General features: G+C 51.0%; 1 protein-coding gene and 1 non-coding gene across 2 annotated transcripts in view; one reads left to right on the forward strand and one right to left on the reverse strand.

Moving 5' to 3' along the window:
• On the forward strand, positions 389-470 carry TRNAL-UAG. Its single transcript has one exon. It is a non-coding gene; the product is annotated as a tRNA-Leu (tRNA).
• SDR42E2 (short chain dehydrogenase/reductase family 42E, member 2) overlaps positions 4,560-24,728 on the reverse strand; it is a 36,878-nt gene continuing 16,709 nt past the window's right edge. The window contains exons 8-12 of the mRNA XM_021086483.1: positions 17,444-17,581; positions 16,847-16,912; positions 13,593-13,656; positions 10,371-10,444; positions 4,560-6,371 (exon numbers count right to left, since the gene is read on the reverse strand). Of these exons, the coding sequence (XP_020942142.1) occupies positions 6,132-6,371; positions 10,371-10,444; positions 13,593-13,656; positions 16,847-16,912; positions 17,444-17,581 (582 nt within the window). The 3' untranslated portion in view covers positions 4,560-6,131. The remainder of the gene's footprint in view (positions 6,372-10,370; positions 10,445-13,592; positions 13,657-16,846; positions 16,913-17,443; positions 17,582-24,728) is intronic.

The following is a 24,728-nucleotide window of genomic DNA, read 5'->3' on the forward strand; positions in this document are numbered from 1 at the left end:
GGTTCCCCTCAAACCCTGGTTCCCATCGGGACCGCCAGCCAGGCCAGGAGCAAGAGGCAGCGCGGCACTGCCCCCACCTGGCCACAGGCAGTATCCCACGCTCATGAAAAATCAATGGCAAACATGAGGAATAAATATTGATATTAACATTTTGGAACTCTTTTTTGCTTTTTAAAGCTGCGTCGCGACTGTAATCATTACTGTCGATCATGAGAGTACTTTGACTCCGAAGCCTAGAAGGAAGCCAGGAGTTAACAGGCGGTAACGGGCGCAGGGGACGCCAAACTAATATTGGGCATGCGTAAACCGATGAGGGCGGGGCTCGTAGAGCGTGAGACGCCGCGTCACTAGACTAATATAGTATCGGTGGAAGCCGCTCCAAGCGGTTGGTAGCGTGGCCGAGTGGTCTAAGGCGCTGGATTTAGGCTCCAGTCATTTCGATGGCGTGGGTTCGAATCCCACCGCTGCCATACCATAAACTCTACCTTTTCCCCATCCTCCTCTTTATGTCGTATTCTTCCAGTTACTCTTCTCTTTTTCTGCCTTCTGACGCTTTTTTTTTCTTGAAATGGAATGGGGAAGGGAGAGGAAAAGGAAGAAACTGCAGCACAAGCCGTCTCACTCCCTAATCTGGTACAAAATCCACCAATCCCGCTACTTAAAAGACAAAAACAACTCCCTATTTTCATGGGAAAGCACCGAGAAACCTTGAAAAGTTCTCAACGAGCTGTCTGCGTCCTTAGTGCTTCAAGGCCCGGCAAAAATCAGGTGGGGGTTATCTGAATCAAGACCTGAATTGGGAAGGGCCCCTATCTGGCCCATGTTATGTGTCCCGCAGAAGGTTCAGGCTGTCTCTATAAATCACTGTTGATAGAAACGGTGTCAGGTGACCTTATGGCTGGTCTGGGGTATCGGGAGGCCTGCCTTGAGGTCCTAGCTTCTTTGGTTCACCTCCTACTTGGTTTTTGGTCTTGTTTATTTACTTAACAACTATTTATGAAGGGCCGACTATATGCCAGAAACCAAGATCAACCTGAGGCTATAGAGCAAGGAGGCAGACGTGTCTTGGCAGGTAGAGTTCACAGCCATTGTAATTTCTTTAATTATACCTGTGAGAAGTGTCATATGGCAGGCAGCAAGCAGCTGAATGGGGGACAAGGAACAAGTGACTTTTAGCTTGGACTGGAAATTGAGAGATTAGCTAAGTGAAGGTGGGAGAAAGGAGTTCCAGAAACTGGGGACAACATGTGGAAAGTACTGGAGGCAAAGGAGACGCTGTTGAGTCGGAGAAGCTGTGAAGCTAATTTAGGGCAGCTGGACAGAGCAGCTGGATGAATAAAGACGAGAGCGAAGTGCTAGGCAAGGAGGGCCACCAATGTCAAGTTAAGGCTTTGAACTTGGTCCTGAGGGCATGGGAAACCATCGAAAGGTTTTTAAGCTGAAGGGTGGCACTTCCCAATTTTGGTTTAAAAATTTGCCTCTGGCAGGAGAAATAGGAGATTCCATTCAAAGCCCACTGTAGTTATCTTAGGAGAAAGCTTGTACCAAGGGGTAGCTCAAGGAGACATTCGGAGGTGGACCTGACAGGAGACAATGAAGACATGTCTTCGGCCATGTAGACAGGAAGAAGAACATGCCGATAAAGTGATGACCCAGTTTGGGGCTTGAGTCCCTGGATGGCTGCTGGTGCCTCTCCTCTCCCTAAGTGGAAACACAGGATGAAGAGGGAGTTTGCGGAAACGAGGATGTCCGTTTGATGCACACTGAGTTTGAGATGTGGGACGTGGCATTGAGAAGATTGGACGTAGAGGTCTGGAGGCCAAGAGGACACTCTCTGAGCAAATGACACAAAATGGGGAGGCATTGGAGACTGAGGTCATGGGAATGGATGAACTTGCCCAGGAAGAGAATGTAGAGGGACCAAGATGGAGCCCCAAGGATGTCTTTGACCCACACCACAGCTCACGGCAACACCGGCTCCCTAACCCACTGAGCAAGGTAAGGGATTGAACCCACAACCTCCTTGTTCCTAGTCGGATTCGTTAACCACTGCACCACGATGGGAACTCCCTAAGAAGGACGTTCTTTTAGGGGGAAGGCAATGGAAAGAGAAGCCAATGAAGGAGACAGAGAAGGATTGGCCAGAGACACAAGTGGAAAACAACTGTGTTGCCACATAAGCCAAGAAGATTATGGCAAGAAGGAGGGAGTGGCCAGTTATTTTGGAGTCTAGGCAAGACAAAGACTGAAAAGAATATCCTTTTGATTTATAATTCATGTACAAAGTCACTCTTTTTTTGGCCACACCCATGGCATGCAGAAGTTCCTGGGCCAGGGAATGAACCTGAGCTACAGCAGTAACCAGAGCCACAGCAGTGACAATGCTGGGTCCTGAACCACTAGGTCACCAAGAACTCTGTTTTGTTTGGTTTGGTTTTTCCTTTACAGCTGCACCTAAGGCATATGGAAGTTCTTGGCCTAGGGGTCGAATAGGAGCTGCAGCTGCCCACCTACACCATGGGCTCAGCGACGCTGGGTCTGAGCCACATCTGAGATCTACACTGCACCTCACAGCAAGGTCAGATCCTTAACCCATTGAGCAGGGCCAGGGATGGAACCCAAATCCTTGCAGACACAGTGCTGGGTTCTTGACCCACTGAGCCATAATGGGAACTCTGGGAACTTCATTTTTCAATGTATCTCTCTCTCTCTCTTTTTCTTTTTTTTTTGCCTCTGCCCTTGGCATGTGAAGTATCTGGGCCAGAGATCGAACCTGTGTCCCTAGCAGTGAAAACAATGGATCTTTAACCCACTGAGCCACAGAGAAACGCCCTGATGACCTTGATTAAAGCCATTTTGGTGTGAGGTAAAAGAAATCCGTAAATGTGGACATCTCATCATGATATCTGATTTGGAGGAGGGGAAGGGTGATGGTAGCAGTATTGGGAGGGGGAGTGGGGAGTCACAAGAAATACTTTTAGGAGGAGAGAGAGTCGAGGATGTCTTGGATACCTGGCTGTGCGTCTACAAAGGGGAAGCGCTTCAACACCCATAATGGAAAGTTTATGAATTTACCTTCCTGGTCCTTCTGATTGGCTATATCACCTTGAGCTGCCCACAGTGACAGCTCTGTTTTCTGCCTTCATAATGCTTCTGCTTAGTGTCTCCAAGAAAGCTGGGACCTCCTTCTTCTTGTCCTCTCAGAACCTCCCAGAGGGCAGGTTATCTGGGCAGCCTCCGAAACCCTCACCGGGACTTGGTTTCTCTGATGGGGGAGGTGCCACCTCCTTTCCCACTGGGTACAGACACTTGAGAGGAAGGAAGATTTCTTGGCATAGCTGACCCATGCTGCCCCCATGCCCAGGGTTTAGACAGTCTACTCTCAGAGCCTGGGGGGAAGAGATGACTTAAGAGAAATCCAGAAAACAAAGGAATTGATTTTGCTTTGGGGTTTCACAAGCTGATATCTGGCAGGAGACAAAAGATGTAGAAAATTATGTGAACAGAGAAAGCCTGTTTTCCCTGCCCTGAGAACAGATTTCTCAGGACTGGTAGAGAAAGTCAGAGGAGAAGGTGAGTTTCAATGCACGTGAGTCACTGAGAAGAAAGGGCTGTCAGCCCCAAATGGCCCAAGGTTTGTGGATCTGGGACTGGGGTAGATCCCAGAGTCAAACCAAGTCCTGGCACAGCCAAGGGGCAGATGAGCAGAAATAACCGTGTATCATGTTTAGGCCACTGGGCCTTGGGCAGCTCCTCTCAAATACCCCAGCCACAGAGCAGCAACACCCCCCTCCACTCTTTGAAGTTCGACAATCCCAGTCTCCTCATTTATAAAGTGAGAATAATAAGCCCTATGCGAGGACCCTGAAAGTAAGAGCATATAGATGAAAACACTTTCAAACAGTCAAGCTTTAAATACACATAAAGATTATTGAACTTAAAAAAATTATATACCCACATGCAATTCAACACAGCAAAGAGGCATACACATTTTTTGTGCCTCACCAAGTTTCTTTTCTTTTCTTTTTCTTTTTCTTTTTTTTTTTTTTTTGCTTTTTAGGGCCACACTCGTGGCATATGGAGATTCCCAGGCTAAGGGTCCAACTGCCAGCCTACACCACAGCCACAGCAACACAGGATCCAAACTTCGACTGCGACCTACACCACAGCTCATGGCAACGCTGGATCCTTAACCCACTGAGCAAGGCCAGGGATCAAATCTGCATCCTCGTGGATGCTAGTCAGATTCATTAACCACTGAGCCACGACGGGAACTCCCACAAAGTTTCTTTCTTTTTTTTTTTTCTACCAAGTTTAATTGTTCAGCATAGAACACACCTGGCCATGGCCACCTTGGCCCTAATTAACACATTTGTTCCTATCACAGGTTTCTTTAAACCTGTGAGAGTTTCCTTCTCTGTTAGGATCCACGGTTTTATCAACCAGTTCCACGTGTTCACATGATGATATACACGCCGACGTAATTACACACTAGTATTTTAGTATCCACAGTTGATACCAAGACCATAGGAAGGCACTGTTTCTGTGGCAAGCAGGGCTGGATTAAGAAATTTTATGGTTTCAACATTAAAGATTATCTGCTGGCCCCCTCATTAACAAACAGAAGCAATACTAAACCATAAAATATCACCAAGAAATTTCTAATAACTCCCGTTATAACTATATTGGTACTTTTTCTTTCAAGAGATCCAATTCTTTTCTAAAAAGGCTTTTTTTTTTTTGAGATTTAATTGATATGCAACATTAGTTTCAGGTGTACAACACAATTTTTCCTCTATGTACATATTGTAAAATGATCACAATGTCTAGTTAACTTTCATCACCGCGCAAAGCTGCAATTATGTTTCTTGTGATAAAAACTCAAGATCTTCTTTCAGCAACTTTCGTATATACAGTACAGTATTATTAGCTATAATGACCAGGCTGTACATTATACCCCCATGATTTATTTACTGAAGTGGAAGTTTGTATCTTTTGACCACCCTAAAAATTCCCCCCCTTTAAAATGATTTTTATTTTTTTCCATTATAGCTGATTTACAGTGTTCTGTCAATTGCACCCAGTCACACATACATATATACTCTTTTTTCTCACATTATCTTGCTTTTTTCCCCCTTTTCTGATGTCCCTTGTAGTACCGAAGTCTGTGCTTACTAATCCCCAGACTCATATACAGGAAGCCCAAAAAGGCCAAGTTGGGCTGGGCAGAAGCCTGGTTCTCAGGTATCCTTCCATCCCCGGTTATAAACGCATAAGGAGACTGCATGAGTGAGCGAACCCAAGACATAAGCATAGCAGTGGATCAAACGCAATGCTCCCAGAATGGGTCTAATCCAAGATCCCGAGACGATCTCAGGGCAAGCCCAGAGAAACTCAGGCAGATCTCAGGACAAGCCCCAAGAGCTCGGGCAGTGAAGAAGCTCGGTGTCCCTAGAAAGAGAGCAGTGAGAGAAAACTTGCAAAGTTAGCCCAGCCTGCAGAAGCCGCGGCAGCCAGGACGCAAGAACTCACCCAGGAGGTGTGGCCGGAGGGGGTGGAGCCATAAGGGAGGGGCGTGGCTAGGGCCGAAACTCAAGTAGGCGAGCGGAAGGACCCAACCAAGAGGAAGGGGCTAAGCCAGTTACCAAAGCAGCAGCCAAGGGACGGGGGGAGGGGGCTCAGATGTATTGGTAGAGCTAGAAAGAGGGCGGAGCCAGAGTGGGGGTGAACCCGGGGTCGGGGCACACCTGGGCAGGGACGCGGAGAAGGCCTAGAAGGCAGAGGAGGCTGTGAGGCTAGGAACTTCTCCTTGGCATCTCAACCAGGCCAGAGGGAAACCAAGACACGGGCCAGGGCAGACCGAGGCTCGGAGGTTAGGAGGGAAACCCAGACGCGGGGGCGTGACCACGGCTCCAAAGGCGGGGCATGGGCCCGTCAAAGCCCAGTGGGCGTGACAGGGGCGGGGTCAGAACGCGGGAGGCGGGGACAATACCCAGGAAGTGGAGCCGGGGCAGAGGGCTGGGCGGGGACCAGTCCAGGACTCGGGGGCGGGCTCAAATCCCGGGGGCTGAGTAGGGCTGGATCCAGGTCGCCAAGATGAGGCAGGGGCAAGGACAGGCCGGCGACGTCGATCAGACAACGGACGGCTGCAGGGCCAGGAAGTGCAGGGCCAGGGCGAGCAGGCCGAGGAGCAGCAGCAGCCCAAGCAGCAGCCGCAGGAGCGTCCTCGCCGTAGAGCTGTGGGTCCGCCCGGACGTGGACTGCACGTATCGGTCCACCGCGTCGGCGAAGCTGAACTTGTCCGGGGCGTAGCCAAGCTGGGCGCGCGCCTTGGCGATCTGGAAGGTGTGCGTCACGGTCACGCTGCGCACCTGCGGGGAGAGGCGGGACAGCCGGGGGCGGGACTAATGGGCCTCTGAAGCAAGCTCCACCTTGCTTCCCGAGAAGGCATGAAAGCCGTGAGATTTCCCTTAGTCTTACAGCGATTTAAAAGGACCCCGGAGCTGGATCTTGCGCCTGCGATGCCCTCATCAGGGAGGACCTCTTTTCTATCACCTGCATTTTCCTTGAGGGCGCTGCCTGCAAAATGCCTTTTCTGTATCTTCCCAGCCTACTGAACTCCTCGGTATCCCCAAAGGAAAGGCTCCACTCTGTACTCCCCTCCCCCTGCCTAGCAGGATGCTGGGGCTCTGGAGGCCCTCAAAGCATTCGGCCTGCGGTGCAGCCTTCCGGTAAAATGTCTCCAGGAAACGCCCTTGGCTTTTCAGCCCATAGCCTCAGACCAGTCTGGCCAGTCAGGCCCCAGGGTGCAACCTTTTCGCCCTCGCTGAGAAGAATTCAAAGAGCGGAAATGGTTACTCCGGAGGGTTTGAGCTGCGTTTTCCGCTGCCAGATGGCCTGAAGCCCACAGGCTTCAAAGGTAGTACTTGCGCCTGGAGTGGGCTACATCCTTTCTGGGCCGTATCTCATTTACTTTTGTGAAGTGGTACAGAGAGGTTAAGTGACTTGCCCAGGGTTGCACAGAAGAGTCAGATTCGAGTCCATGCCCATCCCTGCTATGTTGGAACTGGGAAGGATACCCTCCTACCAGTTTCATCAGTTTCATTTCTTCCCTTGTTCCTCAACCAGACACTGGGAAGGAGTCACTAGCTGCTAGATTCTCCCATGGCCCTGAAACAGCCCCTGGGGTTGGATGCTTGTATGGGAGAGAGAAGGAGTGGAAAGTTCTTGTTCCTTTTGGCCTCAGTAAGTTCAGAAATGCAGAGTCCTAGGACACAGTGTTTTCAGAGCTCAGGCTTAGATGTCACCTTCTTTGGGAAGCCTCCCTAATTACCTCCGAATTAGTTTCAGTGGCATATGGAGGTTCCCAGGCTAGGATAGGAATAGGAGCTGAGCTGTAGCTGCTGGCTTACACCACAACCACAGCAACACCAGATCTGAGCAGCATCTGTGACCTACACTACAGCTCACAGCAACGCTGGATCCTTAACTCACTAAGCAAGGCCAGGCATCGAACCTGCATCCTCATGGATACTAGTCAGATTTATTTCTGCTGAGCCATGATAGGAACTCCTCCCCTTCTGTATATTCTGAAGTTCTTCATAAATTCCCCCAGTACAGCCCAGAATGATAGTGTGTTGAATTTCCAAGTTACTGGACTGTCTTCCCCTTTGGACTGTGAGATCCTTGGGGTAAGGGCTGTCTTGCCTCCATTCCTCAGCACAATGCCTGGCACAGAGTAGATACATACATACACTGAGTGAAAAAAGGCTATGAAGACAAACTGGAAGTCTGGTTGCTATGTCAGAGGCTGACCAGCAGAGGGCTCCTGAGCCACAGTGCCCAGAAACTTCGCAGCTAGTTAGGGATTCTCTGATGGTGCATTGCACAAGAAAACTCCTAAGTAACAGGAGAGGGGTGCCGACCACAATTCAGCAGCACCTTGGCAGCTCTTTCTTATGTATGATTCCTGACATTTTACAAGCTACTAGTTAAGTTCGCAATCATTTAGGTCTGGGTTCAAATCTCAGTGCTGCTACATCAGTAAATGGTCATGGTCAGGTTATTTCAACCCACATGTGTTTCATTTCCTCCTCTGTATGTGGAGGTGATAAGAGAATGGACAGTGTATAGGAGTCATGAAGATTAAATGAAATAAACACAGTGCCTGGCATTTCCTCACCACTCAATAGATGAGTGTGAAGCCAATTCCAGAATGGTGGGACCTGGGACAAGTCACTGACTTCTCTAGTGCTCAGTTTCTCACCATTCAATGAGATCATAAGCTTTTTGCCCTTCCTAACTTAGCAGAGCATCAGGGAGAAGCCAATGAGAGAAGGGATTGGAAGGGTTTTGCAAATAACACCAAACACCACTTGTTTTCCTGTCTACAATCTGCATGGAAACATCCTCTCTTTGAAACTGTATTTGCAAATGGAAAACTGTCATTATTACTTGAGAACAGTGTTTGAACACACTAGGTACTTAATATAAACTTATTTACTTACTTTTTTTTTTTTTGTCTTTTTTCAGGGTCACACCTGCAGCATATGGAGGTTCCCAGGCTAGGGGTCCAATCAGAGCTACAGCTGCTGACCTACACCAGAACCACAGCAACGCCGGATCTGAGCCGTGTCTGCAACCTACACCACAGCCCACGGCAACGCCAGATCCTCAACCCACTAAGCATGGCCAGGGATCGAACCTGCAACCTCGTGGTTCCTAGTCGGATTCGTTTCCGCTGTGCCACGATGGGAACTCCAATATAAAATTATTTAGTGAGCAGGATCTGTGAGCCTAGACCCAACAGGTTGTGTTGTGTGTGTGTGTGGTTGGGGAGTGGTGACATTCTAAAAAGTGAGTATCACTGAACTTGCCTTTGGGAGCTTCCCATCTGGCTGGGAAGACGAGCTGCTTATGAATGAAATGACAGTGATGAGCTTATACATGGAATCTAAAATAGGACACAGATGGGAGTTCCTATGTTGGCTCAGAGGAAAACGAATCTGACTAGCATCCTTGAGGATGCAGGTCCATCTCTGGCCTCGCTCAGGGGGGTTAAGGATCTAGCACTGCCATGAGTTGTGGTGTAGGCTGCAGAGGTGGCTCAGATCCCAAGTTGCTGAGGCTGTGGTGTAGGCCAGCAGCTATAGCTCTGATTCGACCCCTAGCCTGGGAACCTCTGTATGCTGGGGTTATGACCCTAAAAAGACAAAATAATAAGAATAAACTAAAATAGGACACAGATGAACCTATTTACAAAACAGAAGAAAACAGACAAAGAGAACAGATTTGTGGTTGCCAAGAGAGAGGGGAGGAGGGATGATGCAAACTATTTTCTATAGGATGGATATACAACAAGGTCGCACTGCGTAGCACAGGGAACTATAGTCAATGTCCTGCGATCAACCATAATGGAAAAGAATACGAAAAAGAATGTATAACTAAATCGCTATGCTGTGCAGCAGAAATGAACACATTCTAAATCAACTATACTTCAATAAAATTTTTTAAAAAAGGGACTTCCCATCGTGGCTCTGTGGGTTAAGGACCCAACACAGTGTCTGTGAAAATGCAGGCTCAATCTCTGACCTCGCTCAGGGAGTTAAAGATCCAGCGTTGCCGCCAGCTGCAGCCAAGGTTGCGGATGGGCTCAGATCCGGCGCAGGAAGGCAAGTGAGGGGCACCAGGGCCCAGGGGCTCCCCTCACGGCAGCCCACTAACCTCGCTCCGGTGTTGCTGTGGCTGTGGCACAGGCTGGCAGCTGCAGCTCGGTTCGACCTTTAGCGAGGTAACTTCCATATGCTGCAGGTGTGGCCATAAAAAGGAAAAAAAAGGAGTTCCCGTCGTGGCACAGTGGTTAAGGAATCCGACTAGGAACCATGAGGTGGCAGGTTCGATCCCTGGCCTTGCTTGCTCAGTGGGTTAAGGATCTGGTGTTGCTGTGACCTCTGGTGTAGGTCACAGATGCAGCTCGGATCCTGAGTTGCTGTGGCTGTGGTGTAGGCCAGGGGGTACAGATCCGATTGGACCCCTAGCCTGGGAACCTCCATATGCCGCAGGAGCGGCCCTAGAAAAGGCAAAAAAAAAAAAAAGAAAGAAAGAGATGACAGGGATGAGGGATGGGTTTGGAGCTGTCACCCTTCAGACCCAGAGAGCACAGCCTAAAGAAAAGACAAGAAGCTGAGAGATGTTATAAAGCATCTGGTATGAGTTCGGGGGTCCCCATGGGAGGTTCTGAAACCTCAGACAAGCATCCAGTTACTGTGTCAAAAGGTGAGGGGCTGTGACCATGGGGGAGTGGAGAAGGCGCAGGAAGGTAAGCGAGGGGCACCAGGGCCCAGGGGCTCCCCTCGCGGCAGCCCACTTACCTCGCTCCGGGTGAGCAGAGGTGGGAGGCTGCAGATGGGCCTCAGGGCCAGATGCAAATACTCCATCACTGTGGCTGTGTGGGGAGAGAGGGACAGTGACCAGGAGGTCTGCACTATGCAAACTCCAGGGACACTCTCAGGGACAAATCAGTTGGGGGCATCATTTGCTTTGCCAGGGGGACTCTCCACTTTGCAAACATTTCCTGTCCTTGGATTCCTTTAAATCAGCAGTTCTCAGCACACCCTGGGGTGTCCTGTCTGGCAGCCACATGCATCACAAAGAACTTGTTCTTTATATTAAAGGGCTGACATTTTATTTTATTTTATTTTATTTTTATTTATTTTTTTTTTTTTTTTTTTGGCCGCTCTGCGGCATATGAGTTCCAGGCTAGGGTCGAATCGGCTGCCCCCCACCGAGCCACGCACGCAGATCCGAGCCGCGCGCAACCTACACCACAGCTCACGCAACGCCGATCGACCACTGAGCAAGGCAGGACCGCCCGCACCTCATGGTTCCTGTCGGATCGTTAACCATGTACACGACGGGAACTCCGGGCTGACATTTTAAAATAAATTCAGGAGTTCCCTTTGTGGCTCAGTGAAAACGAATCTGACTAGTATCCATGAGGATGCAGGTTTGATCCCCGGCCTTGCAGGGGCTATCCTGTCCCTGGCTGGTTAAGGATCCCGCATTGCCCTGAGCTATGGTGTAGGTTGCAGACTTGGCTTGGATCTGGCGTTGCTGTGGCCGTGGTGTAGGCCGGCAGCTGCAGCTCCCATTGGACCCCTAGCCTGGGAACTTCCACATGCTGCACGTGCAGACCTAAAAAGACAAAAATAAATAAAATAAATTCATAGTCACTTATGATGGAGCAGGATAATGTGAGAAAAAAGAATGTACATGTATGTGTAACTGGGTCCCCTTGCTGTACAGTAGAAAATTGACAGAACACTGTAAACCAGCTATAGTGGAAGAAATAAAATTATTTAAAAATTAAAATCAATAAAATAAATTCAGATTCACAGTGATTTCTATAATCATGTCTCTCATTCACTTCTACTTGGAGATGCTCTCTTAAGTCAGAGAGAAAAGCCGCTGGGGCCGTGGAGCTGTACACTGGATCACTTTTTTTTTTTTTTTTTTTGCCTTGCCTGTGGCACGTGAAAGTTCCTAGATCAGGGATTAAACCCAAGCCACAGCAGTAACAATGCTGGATCTTTAACCTGCTGAGCCACCAGGAAATTCCTGGACAACAGGTTTCTTTTTCTTTTTCTTTTTTTTCTTTTTTTTTGGCTGCCCTATGACATCTGGAGTTCCCTGGGCTAGGGAACAGATCCAAGCCATAGCTGGACCTATGGTACATCTGTGACAATGCTGGATCCTTTAACACACTGTGCTAAGCCAGGGATCAGACCTGCGTCCCGGCGTGCAGATCCCGCTGCACCACAGTGGGAACTTCTGGACCAGTTTTTTGTTTGTTTGTTTGTTTTTTGTATTTTTTGTATTTTTAGGGCCTCACCTGCAGCATAGAGTTCAGGGCCAGGGGATGAATTGGAGCTGCAGCTGCCCACTGACACCACAGCCACAGCAACGCAGGATCCAAGCTGCATCTGCAACCTACACTGCCGCTCACGGCAACGCCGCTGGATTGTTAACCTACTGAGCAAGGCCAGGGACTGAACCGGCATCCTTATGGATACTAGTTGGGTTCGCTTCCGCTGAGCCACAATGGCAGCTCCTGGACCACTTTTTAAAATGCTCCTGCTTCTCCCATTTCCTTGCTTCCCCGGAAGCTGAAGCAGTTGACCTGGGGTGTGGCTGTATTTTTATATTTTAAAAGCTCCCAGGTGATCCCAATGAGCAGCCCAGGTTAAGCGGCACTGAGTTATAGTTTGCTCCCTGGGAACTGAGAATTTGTAGATAATCCTCCAAAGCTGCCAGAGCCTCTGGCTGATCTTTTCTCAGCTGGGGGTCAGGGAGTGTCAATCATGGTGGCCATGCTGTGCACCGGAAGTCATCCTGCATGGGCACCCTGAGGGACAAAAGTTTGCAACCCCTGCTTCCTTCCTTGTTTGCTTTTCAGGGCTGCACCCGAGGCATATGCACGTTCCCAGGCTAGGGGTCGAATTGGAACTGCACCTGCCAGACTATACCACAGCCACAGCAACACCAGATCCGAGCTGTGTCTGCGACCTACACCACAGCTGGTGGCAATGCCAGATCCCCCACCCACTGAGCACGGCCAGGGATCGAACCCGCATCCTCACGGATACTAGCTGGATTTGTTTCAGCTCAGCCACAATGAGAACTCCCTGAACTCCTGTTTAACTGGCAGGGATCAATGCATTTAAAATGCATGATTCAGGAGCTCCCTGGTGGTTCAGCAGGTTAAGAACCTAGCTGTGGTGCCTGCTCGATCCCTGGTCCAGGACTTTCTGAGTGCCACAGGCACGCAGATATACCTTTATCAAGAGGTTTATCCTATCCAGCTAAGGTTTCCCAGGAACACAGCTATCTGTGACTTGGGACCACCTGTCCCTTCGGGCAGACTATCACTCCATGCCTGCAGGAGTCAGCCAAGCCCAGAGTAAATTCTGCCTCTTTCTCTCTGTCTCCTCTTTGTCTTTCTCACTGTGGCTCCATAGGTTTCAGAGGTTCAGTTGCCTCATCTTTACAATCACACCCACTTTGCAAACAAACAGGATACAGATTAAACAGGGCCAGAACTAGGTCAAGGAGAGTGAGGTACCTTGGGTGCAATTTTTTTTTTTTGTCTTTCGTCCTTTTAGGTTGCATCCACAGCATATGGATGTTCCCAGACTAGGTGTCTAATTGGAGCTGTAGCTGCCGGCCTAAACCAGAGCCACAGCAATGCCAGATTTGAGCTGTGTCTGCAACCTACACCACAGCTCACGGCAACACCGTATCCCTAATCCACTGAGCGAGACCAGGGATTGAACCTGTGTCCTCATAGATGCTAGTCAGATTCGTTTCTGCTGACCCATGACAGGAACTCCTTGGGTGCAAAATTTAAGGAGGCACTTGCTCTCAGGGCTGGGCAAGACTGGGCTTGGAGCATTGACTCCTAAGACTGAGGAGTTCCTTCAATTTTGTGTCTGCAGTGCCTCACCTCAACCAGGTCCTGGCCCTGGGCTTACAACGAGACAGTGTATGTACACCTGGCACATAGAGGGTTTTCATGCACACCCTGCTTTCCTTACCTGACAGGTAAACCCAGGAAGTAGGCACCTGGATCCAGGGCTGGCTGTGACCCAGTTTCTCAAACTGCAAGGAAACATGGTTTGAGGTGAGGACAGGTCCTTCAGGGGCTGGTGTGGAAAAGCCACAGGCTGCCTTCATCCCGAGGCCAGCGGAGGCGCCTCTTGACTCCTCCTCACCTGCCCACCCAAGGGGGCAGACCCCACACCCAGCCCCAATTTAGGCCAGTCTGTAAATGAAATCCACACCATGACCTGGAAAACTCAAGTAGGAATTGACTACATAGGGTGGGTTTTAAACTTGGGATCATTCTCAGCCTTCAGTTATTTTATTTTTTTGATAGGCAAGAAGTAGATTTATTGGAGTTCCTGTGGTGGCTTAGTGGTTAACGAATCCAACTAGGAACCATGAGGTTGCAGGTTTGATCCCTGGCCTTGCTCAGTGGGTTAAGGATCGGGGTGTTGCCATGAGCTGTGGCATAGGCCGGCAGCTACAGCTCCAATTAGACCCCTAGCCTCGGGACTTCCATAAGCCAAGGGTGCAGACCTAAAAAAAAAAAAAAAAAAAAAGAAGAAGCAGATTTATTAAGATAGGACACTTGTGAGAGGTGCAAGCAGCAGGTAGGCATGGAAGCTCTGCCTAGCTATTTTTTTTTTAAGCAATTTTTTTCTGTCTTTTTATTTATTTATTTTGTCTTTTCTAGGGCCGCACCCGAGGCATATGGAGGTTCCCAGGCTAGGGGTCCATTCGGAGCTAAAGCCACCAGCCACAGCAACTTGGGATCTGAGGTGTGTCTGTGACCTACACCACAGCTCACGGCAACACCAGAGCCTTAACCCACTGAGTGAGGCCAGGGATCGAACCCGCAACCTCATGGTTCCTAGTTGGATTCATTAACCACCGCACCACGATGGGAACTCCTTTTTTCTGTCTTTTTAGGGCTGAACTTTTGGCGTATGGAGGTTCCCAGGCTATGGGTTGAGTCGGAGCTACAGCTGCTGGCCTACACCACAGCCACAGCAACACCAGATCTGAGCTTCGTCTGCAGCTTACACCACAGCTCATGGCAGTGCTGGATCCTTAACCCACTGAGCAAGGCCAGGGATTGAACCCACATCCTCATGGGTACTATTCAAAAAGACATGGAGTTCTCATTGAAGCTCAGCAGATTAAGGACCCGACTTGTCTCTGAAGATGCTATAAGGTTCAATCCCTGGCCTTGTTCAGTGGGTTCAAGATATGACATTGCCACAAGCTCATGGCGTAGGTTGCAGCTGCAGCTCTAATCCAATCCCTGGTGGTTGCAGCAGTAAAAAGGAAAAAAATAAATAAAACAAGTGCTGACAAGTATGTGGAGAAACTGGAACTTCTTCCATTGCTGATGAGAGGGTAAAATAGTGCAGCTATTTTTTGTCTTTTTGCCATTTCTTGGGCCGCTTCCATGGCATATGGAGGTTTCCAGGGTAGGGGTCTAATTGGAACTGTAGCCTCCGGCCTACACCACAGCCACAGCAACTCGGGATCCGAGCTGTGTCTGCGACCTATACCACAGTTCATGGCAATGCCGGATCCTTCACCCGCTGAGCGAGGCCAGGGATCGAACCCACAACCTCATGGTTCCTACTCGGATTCCTTAACCACTGAGCCACAACAGGAACTCTGAAAAACCCTCATTTCTATCAACTGATGAATAGGTTAACAAAATGTCGTATATCCTTTTGGGGCAATAAAAAAAAAAAAAATGAAGTACTGACATGCCACATGCCACAACATGGGTGAAACTTGCAAACATCAGGCTTAATGAAAGAACCTAACACAAAGGGCTCATGTTGTATTATTCTATTTTTAGGAAATGTCTAGAACAGGCAAATCTATAGAGGTAGGACGTAGATGAGTGGTTGGGGTTGGATGGGTGAGAGGTAAATAGAAGTGACAGCTAAAGGGTATAATTTGGGGGGTTCTTTTTTGGGTGGGTGATGAAATGTTCTACTATGTGTAATGGTGATGGTTGCAAAACTTTCTTTTTTTGGCCACATCCTCCCTCGGCATGCAGAAATTCCCAGGCCAGGGATGGAACCACACCACAGCACTGACAACGTGGGGTTCTTAACCTGCTGTGCCACAAGGGAACTCCACACAGCTCTTAATATACTAAACAAATCACTGACTTAAATTTCCCCTTGTGGAGCAGGGGAAACGAATCTGACTAGGAACCATGAGGTTTCGGGTTCAAACCCTGGCCTCACTCAGTGAGTTAAGAATCCCGAGTTGCCGTGAGCTGTGGTGTAGGTTGCAGATGTGGCTTGGAGCCAGCATTGCTGTGGCTGTGGTGTAGGCCGGCGGCTACAGCTCCAATTCGACCCCTGGCCTGGGAACCTCCATAGGCCTCAGGTGCGGCCCTAGAAAGCAAAACAAAAACAAACAAACAAATAAAAATCATTGACTTGCATGTTTTCTTTTTTTTTTTTTTGTCTTTTTTGCTATTTCTTGGGCCGCTGCCGCGGCATATGGAGGTTCCTAGGCTAGGGGTCGAATCGGAGCTGTAGCCACTGGCCTACGCAGAGCCACAGCAACGCGGGATCGGAGTCTGTGACCTACACCACAATTCACGGCAACACCGGATCGTTAACCCACTGAGCAAGGGCAGGGACCAAACCCGCAACCTCATCGTTCCTAGTCGGATTCGTTAACCACTGCACCACGACGGGAACTCCCAACTTGCATGTTTTCAATAGGTGAGTAGTATGGTCTATAAAACACATCTCAATAAAACTGTAAAAAATTGACATGCAAGGGCCTGAATGCTCACGATGGATGCTCCAATGTGGGGCTTCTGGTCGACCCCTTCCAGGCAGGCCTGGCCTGAGACAGGGTCTGTAGGCTGTTGGAGAGGCGGCCAGGGCTCTCGGAGGGGCTGCAGTGAGACATCCAAGAGCCAACACTTCTCCATGGGCTTTGTCTACGTGCTGCTTACTTCGTTCTGGGCCACAAGCGAAACTCCAGAGAGTAAGAAGTCACATACATTGGGACACAGGCTGGGAGGGACTATGGCAAAGTGGGGGAGCTCATGGCCCCCCAGAGGGGCAGCCATGACCCAGCTCCAGCCAGTTCCAATGTCGCCTGGTGGACAGTGTTGCCACTGCAGGTCTTTAATGGGAAATCTGGTTTTTTCTGGAAGCAGGAAAGGGGTGACAGGCAGAGAAGACATGGGCATCCCCAAATTCTCACTTGTCAGGGGCGGTATCTGGGCACCTACCAGTGGGGCCATCCACTCGAAGAGGTTGACACTCTCCCCGTCATTGATGTAGTACGCCTGCCCGCTCTGGGGGAGACCCGGGGAGGGGAACGGTCAGGCACACACCCACTGTCCGACCCCCACTGGCTCAGATGGCTTCCAGGAGCCGCCCCGACTCCTTCGTTCTCCTGAGCAGCCCTGGGAACAGACCTGGACAAGCCTCTTTGACCTCTAGGTCTGCCACATGGGCCCGCTGTGTGCCCTTGATGGAGTCTGGGAAATGGGAGGATAGTAATGGGGCCTCCCCTTGGGCTGCTGTACAGATGGAACGTGACAGTACAATGCTTAGCCTTTGGCGACGGTCATTGCGGAATCAACAACACCGACCTCACAGGGTCATTTCCAGGAGCTAATGATGCTCTGAAAGGACCACCGCCAACCCCCACCCCCCAGCTCCCCTGGGCCCACAGTCCCGCTAGGCAGCTTGGGGAGATACACTGCGTGTGTGTGTGTGTGTGTGTGTGTGTGTGTGTGTGTGTGTGTGTGTCTGCGCACGCGCACATGCACCAGGGGATGGGGGGCAGGCCTGCAGCCCCCGGGGAAGGTGGGGGGACTCACGGCCACGTAGCCCTTGGCAGCGGTGAGGGCCTCAGCGGCCAGCACATGGGCCTGCGCCAGATTGCGCACGTGGACCCAGTTCATCCGCGTCCTGCGGTCCCCGAATCGGAACATGAACAGCCTCTTCTTGATGTGGCCCTGGTCGGGGGTGGGGAGAAACACAGACCAAGCAGGGGGTGGGTGGGGGGCTTTATTTTATTTATTTTGGTCTTTTTGCTACAGCTGCTGGCCTACACCACAGCTACAGCAATGAGGGATCCAAGCCGAGTCTGCGATCTACACCATGCTCATGGCAATGCCGTATCCTTAACCCACTGAGCAAGACCAGGGATCGAACCTGCAACCTCAAGTTCCTAGTCAGATTTGCTTCTGCTGCACCACAACAGGAACTCCATTTTTTTTTTGTCTTTTCAGGGCTGCATGGGGACTTATGGAGCTTCCTAGACTAGGGGGTCCAATCAGAGCTGTAGCCGCTGGCCTACACCAGAGCTACAGCAACACGGGATCCCTACACCACAGCTCACGGCAATTCCGGATCCTTAACCCACTAAGTGAGGCCAGGATTGAACCCGTGTCTTCATGGATACTAGTCAGGTTGGCTAACTGCTGAGCCATGATGGGAACTCCTGGGAGTGGCTTTAAATTCCATGTAGCTCCAGGCCAGAGGCGTCTATCCCAGCCCCATGGATGGGATCGGATGCCTTCCCCACGTTCCCCCCTTGCTTGCCGAATAGACAAGGTAGATTGATCCTGTCCTCATTCCCATTTGGCCGCTTTCTCCCTCCCTAAGCCCATAGCACCAGGGCTCAGGCCCAATCCTGCAGCCACCTTCGGCTCTCCCATCCCTCAAGCTGCACACCCAGTCCATCAGCAAACCCAGAGTTTCGGCTACTAATCTGTCCACACCTACTACCCTGACCGCTGCCGCCGCCGCCTCTCTCACCTGGACACCAAAACAGCCTCCTAACTTGTCTCATTTCCACCCTTAGCTCAGAGGGCTGTTCCATGCAGCCAGGGGATCCTTTCAAATCCTTTCAAGTCAGAACACGAATCCCCTGTTCAGAACTTTCTGGGGCGCCCATCCCACCAGCTGGATGGCCGAGGAGGCCCTCTGCTCCGACGCAGTTACCCTCTGCCTTGTGTCCACCGACCCCTTTGCTCACTTAGCTCCAGCCACTCAGCCTCTTCCATAGAACGTGCCAGCAGGTTCCCACCTTGGAGCGCTGTTTTATTTATTTTTATTTTTTACTTTTTGAGGGCCGCGCCCACGGCATATGGAAGTTCCCAGGCTAGGGGTCAAATCGGAGCTACAGCTGCCAGGCCTATGCCACAGCCACAGTCAGCGCCAGATCTGAGCCATGTCTGCGACCTACACCACACTCATGATCCTTGACCCATTGAGCGAGCAGGGAGCTCATGGAAATGCCAGCTCCTTGACCCGCTGAGTGAGGCCAGGGATCGAACCCACGTCCTCATGGATACTAGTCGATTCATTCCTCTAAGCCACAACGGGAACCCCCACCTTAGGGCTTTGGACTAGCCGTTCCTCTGCCTGCAGGCTCCCTCCACCTGAGTGATGCACTGGGTGCCTCTTTCCAGGTGATGCTTGAAGTCCTTGCTTGAAGAGGCTCCCCTGACTGCCTGCACCCCCTGCTACCTCTCCCCATGCCACTTTTCCTCTTCCGCCACAGTCTCTGGGGCTTTTAAACACCCCTTGCCATGTACCATGTTTATCACCTCTCTCCTCCCATGCAAATATATACCCTGCAGGGGCAGGAAACATCTGTTTTGTTCACGGAATCCTCCCCAAACCTGGAACGCTTTTTCACTTCCAGGTTTGTGCCCAAGCTGTCTGCTCTACTTGGACCCCCTTCTCACTATCACCCCATTTCCTTGGTTAGTTTCTTCTCTATCCAAACAGCACAGGCATCACTTCTTCCAGGAAGCCCTCCTGGACCTTCCCCTGCCAGGCCCTCTGTGCTGTGCTCCCATCTTCCCCCTTCTTCCCTCTACACAGCCCTTAGCATCCTGAATCTATGGCTATGGTGTCTGTCTCCCCGAACAGGCTGGGAGGAATTCGAAGACAGGATCTAGAATTCCCTGTAGTTAGATCCTGGCACGCGGTCTTCCCTGGGGAGAGGGTTTCTGGATGAAGACTCTGGCGCCGGCAGGATGAGATGAGATGGCCCATCCTTAGGGAGCCTACATCTGAGCAGGGCAATAGTTTCCTCTGCCTGTTTGGGGTCACAGCTCCATGTCTCCTCGACCAGTATCCAGGCCTGGCTGGCGCAGGCTGAGAGCCCTGTCCCTGCTGGGCCTGATGGGGGCATGAGTTCTCCCAGAACTGAGGGTCCCCAACTCGGGACACTGCCCCACGACTGACATGTCCCCATTCACACACATATCAGCCAGGCTCCTCCCGTGCCTCTGGCCTGGGACTGGGTCAACATACCGCCACGCGGGGCAGGTGCCTCTGTTCTTCGGGGCCATAGATGCCTGGGGGCCTGAGCACACAGGTCCGCAGAATGCCTCCTCCTATAACACAGCAGAGGGTGGTCAGGGGCCTCGGGAGGGGAGCAGGGAGAGGGACAGAAAGGCTGTCCACCTCTCCTGTTCCTCACCCGGACAGGTCCTAGACATTTCCTCATTCCATGAATGACTCTCTCAGGCAATCAGTTAGTCATTCAACAAGCACTATTCAGAATCATCTCCCCCACTCCCACCCTGCAGCACTGGGCCCTGGGATGGATGCTGTGAAGAATCAGAGTGATGAGGAAGTGGTCCCTGCCTTCAGGATGCTCACAGGCAAGACCTAGACGCAGCTCTCTGCATGGCCCGTGAGGGTTTAACCAGCACTTGATGGACATAATCTCCTTCGACTCCCATGAGAGTCCTGCGGTGCCCATTTTACAGACGCACACAGACACACAGGCCCTCGTGCCAATAGCTATAGTTCCTTCCTTTTCCTGGTTATCAGGTAAGGACCATGATGGCTTTCAGAGAGGTCCTACTATGTGCTTGGCACTCTGGTCAACCTGGAATTTTGCCTTCAAGGCAACCCTGAGAGGTGGGAGCTGTTATTATCCCTGCTTTATGGATAAAAGAACCAAGGCTCAGAGAAGGGCTATGATTGGCCTAAGGGCACACAGCTCAGCCTAGTGGAGCTGAGATGGGACCAAAGCCCAAGCTCTTTGCTTTGATGCCTTGGGTGATAGACTACTAACAAAAAGACCCTTAGCTCTCTCAGCCTTGGTCTCCTCACCTGGAAAATGGGTGCTCTGTAACTGGCAGGAGCAGCTATACTTTCCAGAAAGCAACGGGGAAAGGAAAGGATAAGAGTCATCAGTGTGAGAGCTGGGGGTCTGTTCCCCTGACTCTCCCTGCTCTGTGCCAGAGTCCCCAGACCAAGACAGAGCTTGCTCCGGGGCTTCCCAAATTCCCTGCTGAGGGGCCCCCACAAGTGGCAGTGGGAGCATGTCTCCCCCGGGGATCTGTGGTTACAACCTGGAAGGCTGCTCCAAATATATTCCTTTTAAGCCTGAAGAAAGCCTGCCAAAGTTTTTGGAGTGCCCATTGCGGCTCAATGGGTTAAGAACTGGACATACCATCTGTGAGGATGCAGGATCCATCTCTGGCCTCACTCAGTGGGTTAAGCATCTGGTGTTGCCACAAGCTATGGCAGAGGTGGAAGATGCAGTTGGGATCCTGAGTTGCTGTGGCTGCGGTGTGGGCTGGCAGCTGCAGCTCTGATTTGACTCCTAGTCTGGGAACTTCCATATGCTGTGGGGGAAGCCCTAAAAAGAAAGGAAAAAAAGAAAAAAAACGCCTACAAAATTTTCAATTTATTCTCATAATCCATTTGTGTTTAAGATTAAAAAAAAATTTTAGGAGTTCCCGTCATGGCTGAGTGGTTAAGGAATCCAACTAGGAACCATGAGATTGTGGGTTCGATCCCTGGCCTTGCTCAGTGGGTTAAGGATCTGGCGTTGCCGTGAGCTGTCGTGTAGGTTGCAGACGTGGCTTGGATCCCGTGTTGCTGTGGCTCCGGTGTAGGCCGGTGGCTACAGCTTCGATTCGACGCCTAGCCTGGGAACCTCCATATGCTGCGGGAGCGGCCCAAGAAATGGCAAAAAAGACAAAAAAAAAAAAAAAAAATTAAATAGTAGGGGGTTTTTCATTTGTTTTTTTTTGTTTTGTTTTGTTTCCTGTTATGGGTTTTGTTTTTTTCTTCCGGCCTTGCACATGGCATGTGGCAGTTCCTGGGCGGGGTATTGAACCTATGCCACAGCAGGGACCCAAGCCATTTTAGTGACAATGCTGGATCCTTAACCTGCTGTGCCAAAAGGGAAAGCCAAGATTACATTTTTAAAAAGCTACTACGTGTAAATTATTTGACTCTCAACCCCAGCTCCTTAGCGGAGGTGGCGCCTCCTAGAAGACATTCCTCTCTCCTAAGGCTCAGGTCCGCCACGTGGCAATGCTCCCAGCTTGGGCTCCCCAGAGTGTGTGTCATCCTCTGAGCCCAGAAGCTCACCTTCCTTTGGGGACCCTCTTCCCGTCTCCACCTGGTCTGGGGAGGGGGGAGCTGTCAGTCTAGATGCACCCCTCTCCCTGAGGTGGCAGCCACGGGACCCAAGCTGGGCCAAGGCCATGTTCCCATGCAGGAATGTGACTCTGAGTGTCACTGAATCTAAAATCCTAGGAGGGGGGCTCACCCCGAGGAACTGATCACGGCTCCTGCCTCCCAGGTCCCTGGAGCTGCCCCGCCTCTGTCCTTTTAAACCCTGATGGTCATTTTTCTGGAATCTATGTCTAGAAGCTATCCCACATCCTTCCAGCATAATTCCTCTTTCTCCATAAATTAGGCAAGACTGGCATCTCTGGGCTTTAGCCAAATGCCCTCTTTCCTTTATGAGGACATCCAGGGCCAAGCCTAAGGGTGAAGGTGGCTTTGGTGGCCAAGGAGGAGGCTGAGGTGGCCAAGGTGGATTTGGTGGCAGAGGCCAGGGAGGCTTCGGAGGGCGGAGAGGCTTCCAAAGAAGCAGGGAAGGAGGAGGAGACCACAAGCCACAAACCAAGAAGATGGGGGAGTTCCTGTTGTGGCTCAGTGGTAATGAACCCGACTAGGATCCATGAGGACATGAGGTTTGATCCCTGGCCTCACTTGGTGGGTTAAGGATCCAGCATTGCTCTGAGCTGTGGTGTGGGCTGGTGGCTACTGCTCTGCTTCAACCCCTAACTTTCATTTGAAAGAAAGGACTCTGGGGTTTTTACTCTGTTACCTGATTAATGACCGAGCCTTCTGAGGACATTCCAAAACAGTATAGAGCCCTGTGGCCTACTTGGAAATCTGTATAGATAACATTTCAAGGGAGATAATCCTGTTGGTTTTGACTAAATTTTGTTTGTTTGTTTGTTTTGCTTTTTAGGGCCGCACCGTGGCATATGGAGGTTCCCAGGCTAGGGGTCTCATCAGAGCTACAGCTATCGGCCTACACCACAGCCACAGCAACGAGGGATCCAAGCCGTGTCTGCGATCTACACCATGCTCATGGCAATGCCGTATCCTTAACCCACTGAGCAAGACCAGGGATCGAACCTGCAACCTCAAAGTTCCTAGTCAGATTTGCTTCTGCTGCACCACAACAGGAACTCCATTTTTTTTTGTCTTTTCAGGGCTGCATGGGGACTTATGGAGCTTCCTAGACTAGGGGGTCCAATCAGAGCTGTAGCCGCTGGCCTACACCAGAGCTACAGCAACACGGGATCCCAGCCATGTCTGCGACCTACACCACAGCTCACGGCAATTCCGGATCCTTAACCCACTAAGTGAGGCCAAGGATTGAACCCGTGTCTTCATGGATACTAGTCAGGTTGGCTAACTGCTGAGCCATGATGGGAACTCCTGGGAGTGGCTTTAAATTCCATGTAGCTCCAGGCCAGAGGCGTCTATCCCAGCCCCATGGATGGGATCGGATGCCTTCCCCACGTTCCCCCCTTGCTTGCCGAATAGACAAGGTAGATTGATCCTGTCCTCATTCCCATTTGGCCGCTTCTCCCTCCCTAAGCCCATAGCACCAGGGCTCAGGCCCAATCCTGCAGCCACCTTCGGCTCTCCCATCCCTCAAGCTGCACACCCAGCCCATCAGCAAACCCAGAGTTTCGGCTACTAATCTGTCCACACCTTACTACCCTGACCGCTGCCCGCCGCCCGCCTCTCTCACCTGGACACCAAAACAGCCTCCTAACTTGTCTCATTTCCACCCTTAGCTCAGAGGGCTGTTCCATGCAGCCAGGGGATCCTTTCAAATCCTTTCAAGTCAGAACACGAATCCCCTGTTCAGAACTTTCTGGGGCGCCCATCCCACCAGCTGGATGGCCGAGGAGGCCCTCTGCTCCCGACGCAGTTACCCTCTGCCTTGTGTCCCACCGACCCCTTTGCTCACTTAGCTCCAGCCACTCAGCCTCTTCCATAGAACGTGCCAGCAGGTTCCCACCTTGGAGCGCTGTTTTATTTATTTTTATTTTTTACTTTTTGAGGGCCGCGCCCACGGCATATGGAAGTTCCCAGGCTAGGGGTCAAATTGGAGCTACAGCTGCCGGCCTATGCCACAGCCATAGCCAGCGCCAGATCTGAGCCATGTCTGCGACCTACACCACAACTCATGATCCTTGACCCATTGAGCGAGGCAGGGAGCTCATGGAAATGCCAGCTCCTTGACCCGCTGAGTGAGGCCAGGGATCGAACCCACGTCCTCATGGATACTAGTCGGATTCATTTCCTCTAAGCCACAACGGGAACCCCCCACCTTAGGGCTTTGGACTAGCCGTTCCTCTGCCTGCAGGGCTCTCCCTCCAACTACCTGAGTGATGCACTGGGTGCCTCTTTCCAGGTGATGCTTGAAGTCCTTGCTTGAAGAGGCTCCCCTGACTGCCTGCACCCCCTGCTACCTCTCCCCATGCCACTTTTCCTCTTCCGCCACAGTCTCTGGGGCTTTTAAACACCCCTTGCCATGTACCATGTTTATCACCTCTCTCCTCCCATGCAAATATATACCCTGCAGGGGCAGGAATCATCTATTTTGTTCACGGAATCCTCCCCAAACCTGGAACGCTTTTTCATTTCCAGGTTTGTGCCCAAGCTGTCTGCTCTACTTGGACCCCCTTCTCACTATCACCCCATTTCCTTGGTTAGTTTCTTCTCTATCCAAACAGCACAGGCATCACTTCTTCCAGGAAGCCCTCCTGGACCTTCCCCTGCCAGGCCCTCTGTGCTGTGCTCCCA

This window comes from Sus scrofa, chromosome 3 (assembly GCF_000003025.6).
Source record: "Sus scrofa isolate TJ Tabasco breed Duroc chromosome 3, Sscrofa11.1, whole genome shotgun sequence".
Lineage (NCBI taxonomy): Eukaryota > Metazoa > Chordata > Mammalia > Artiodactyla > Suidae > Sus > Sus scrofa.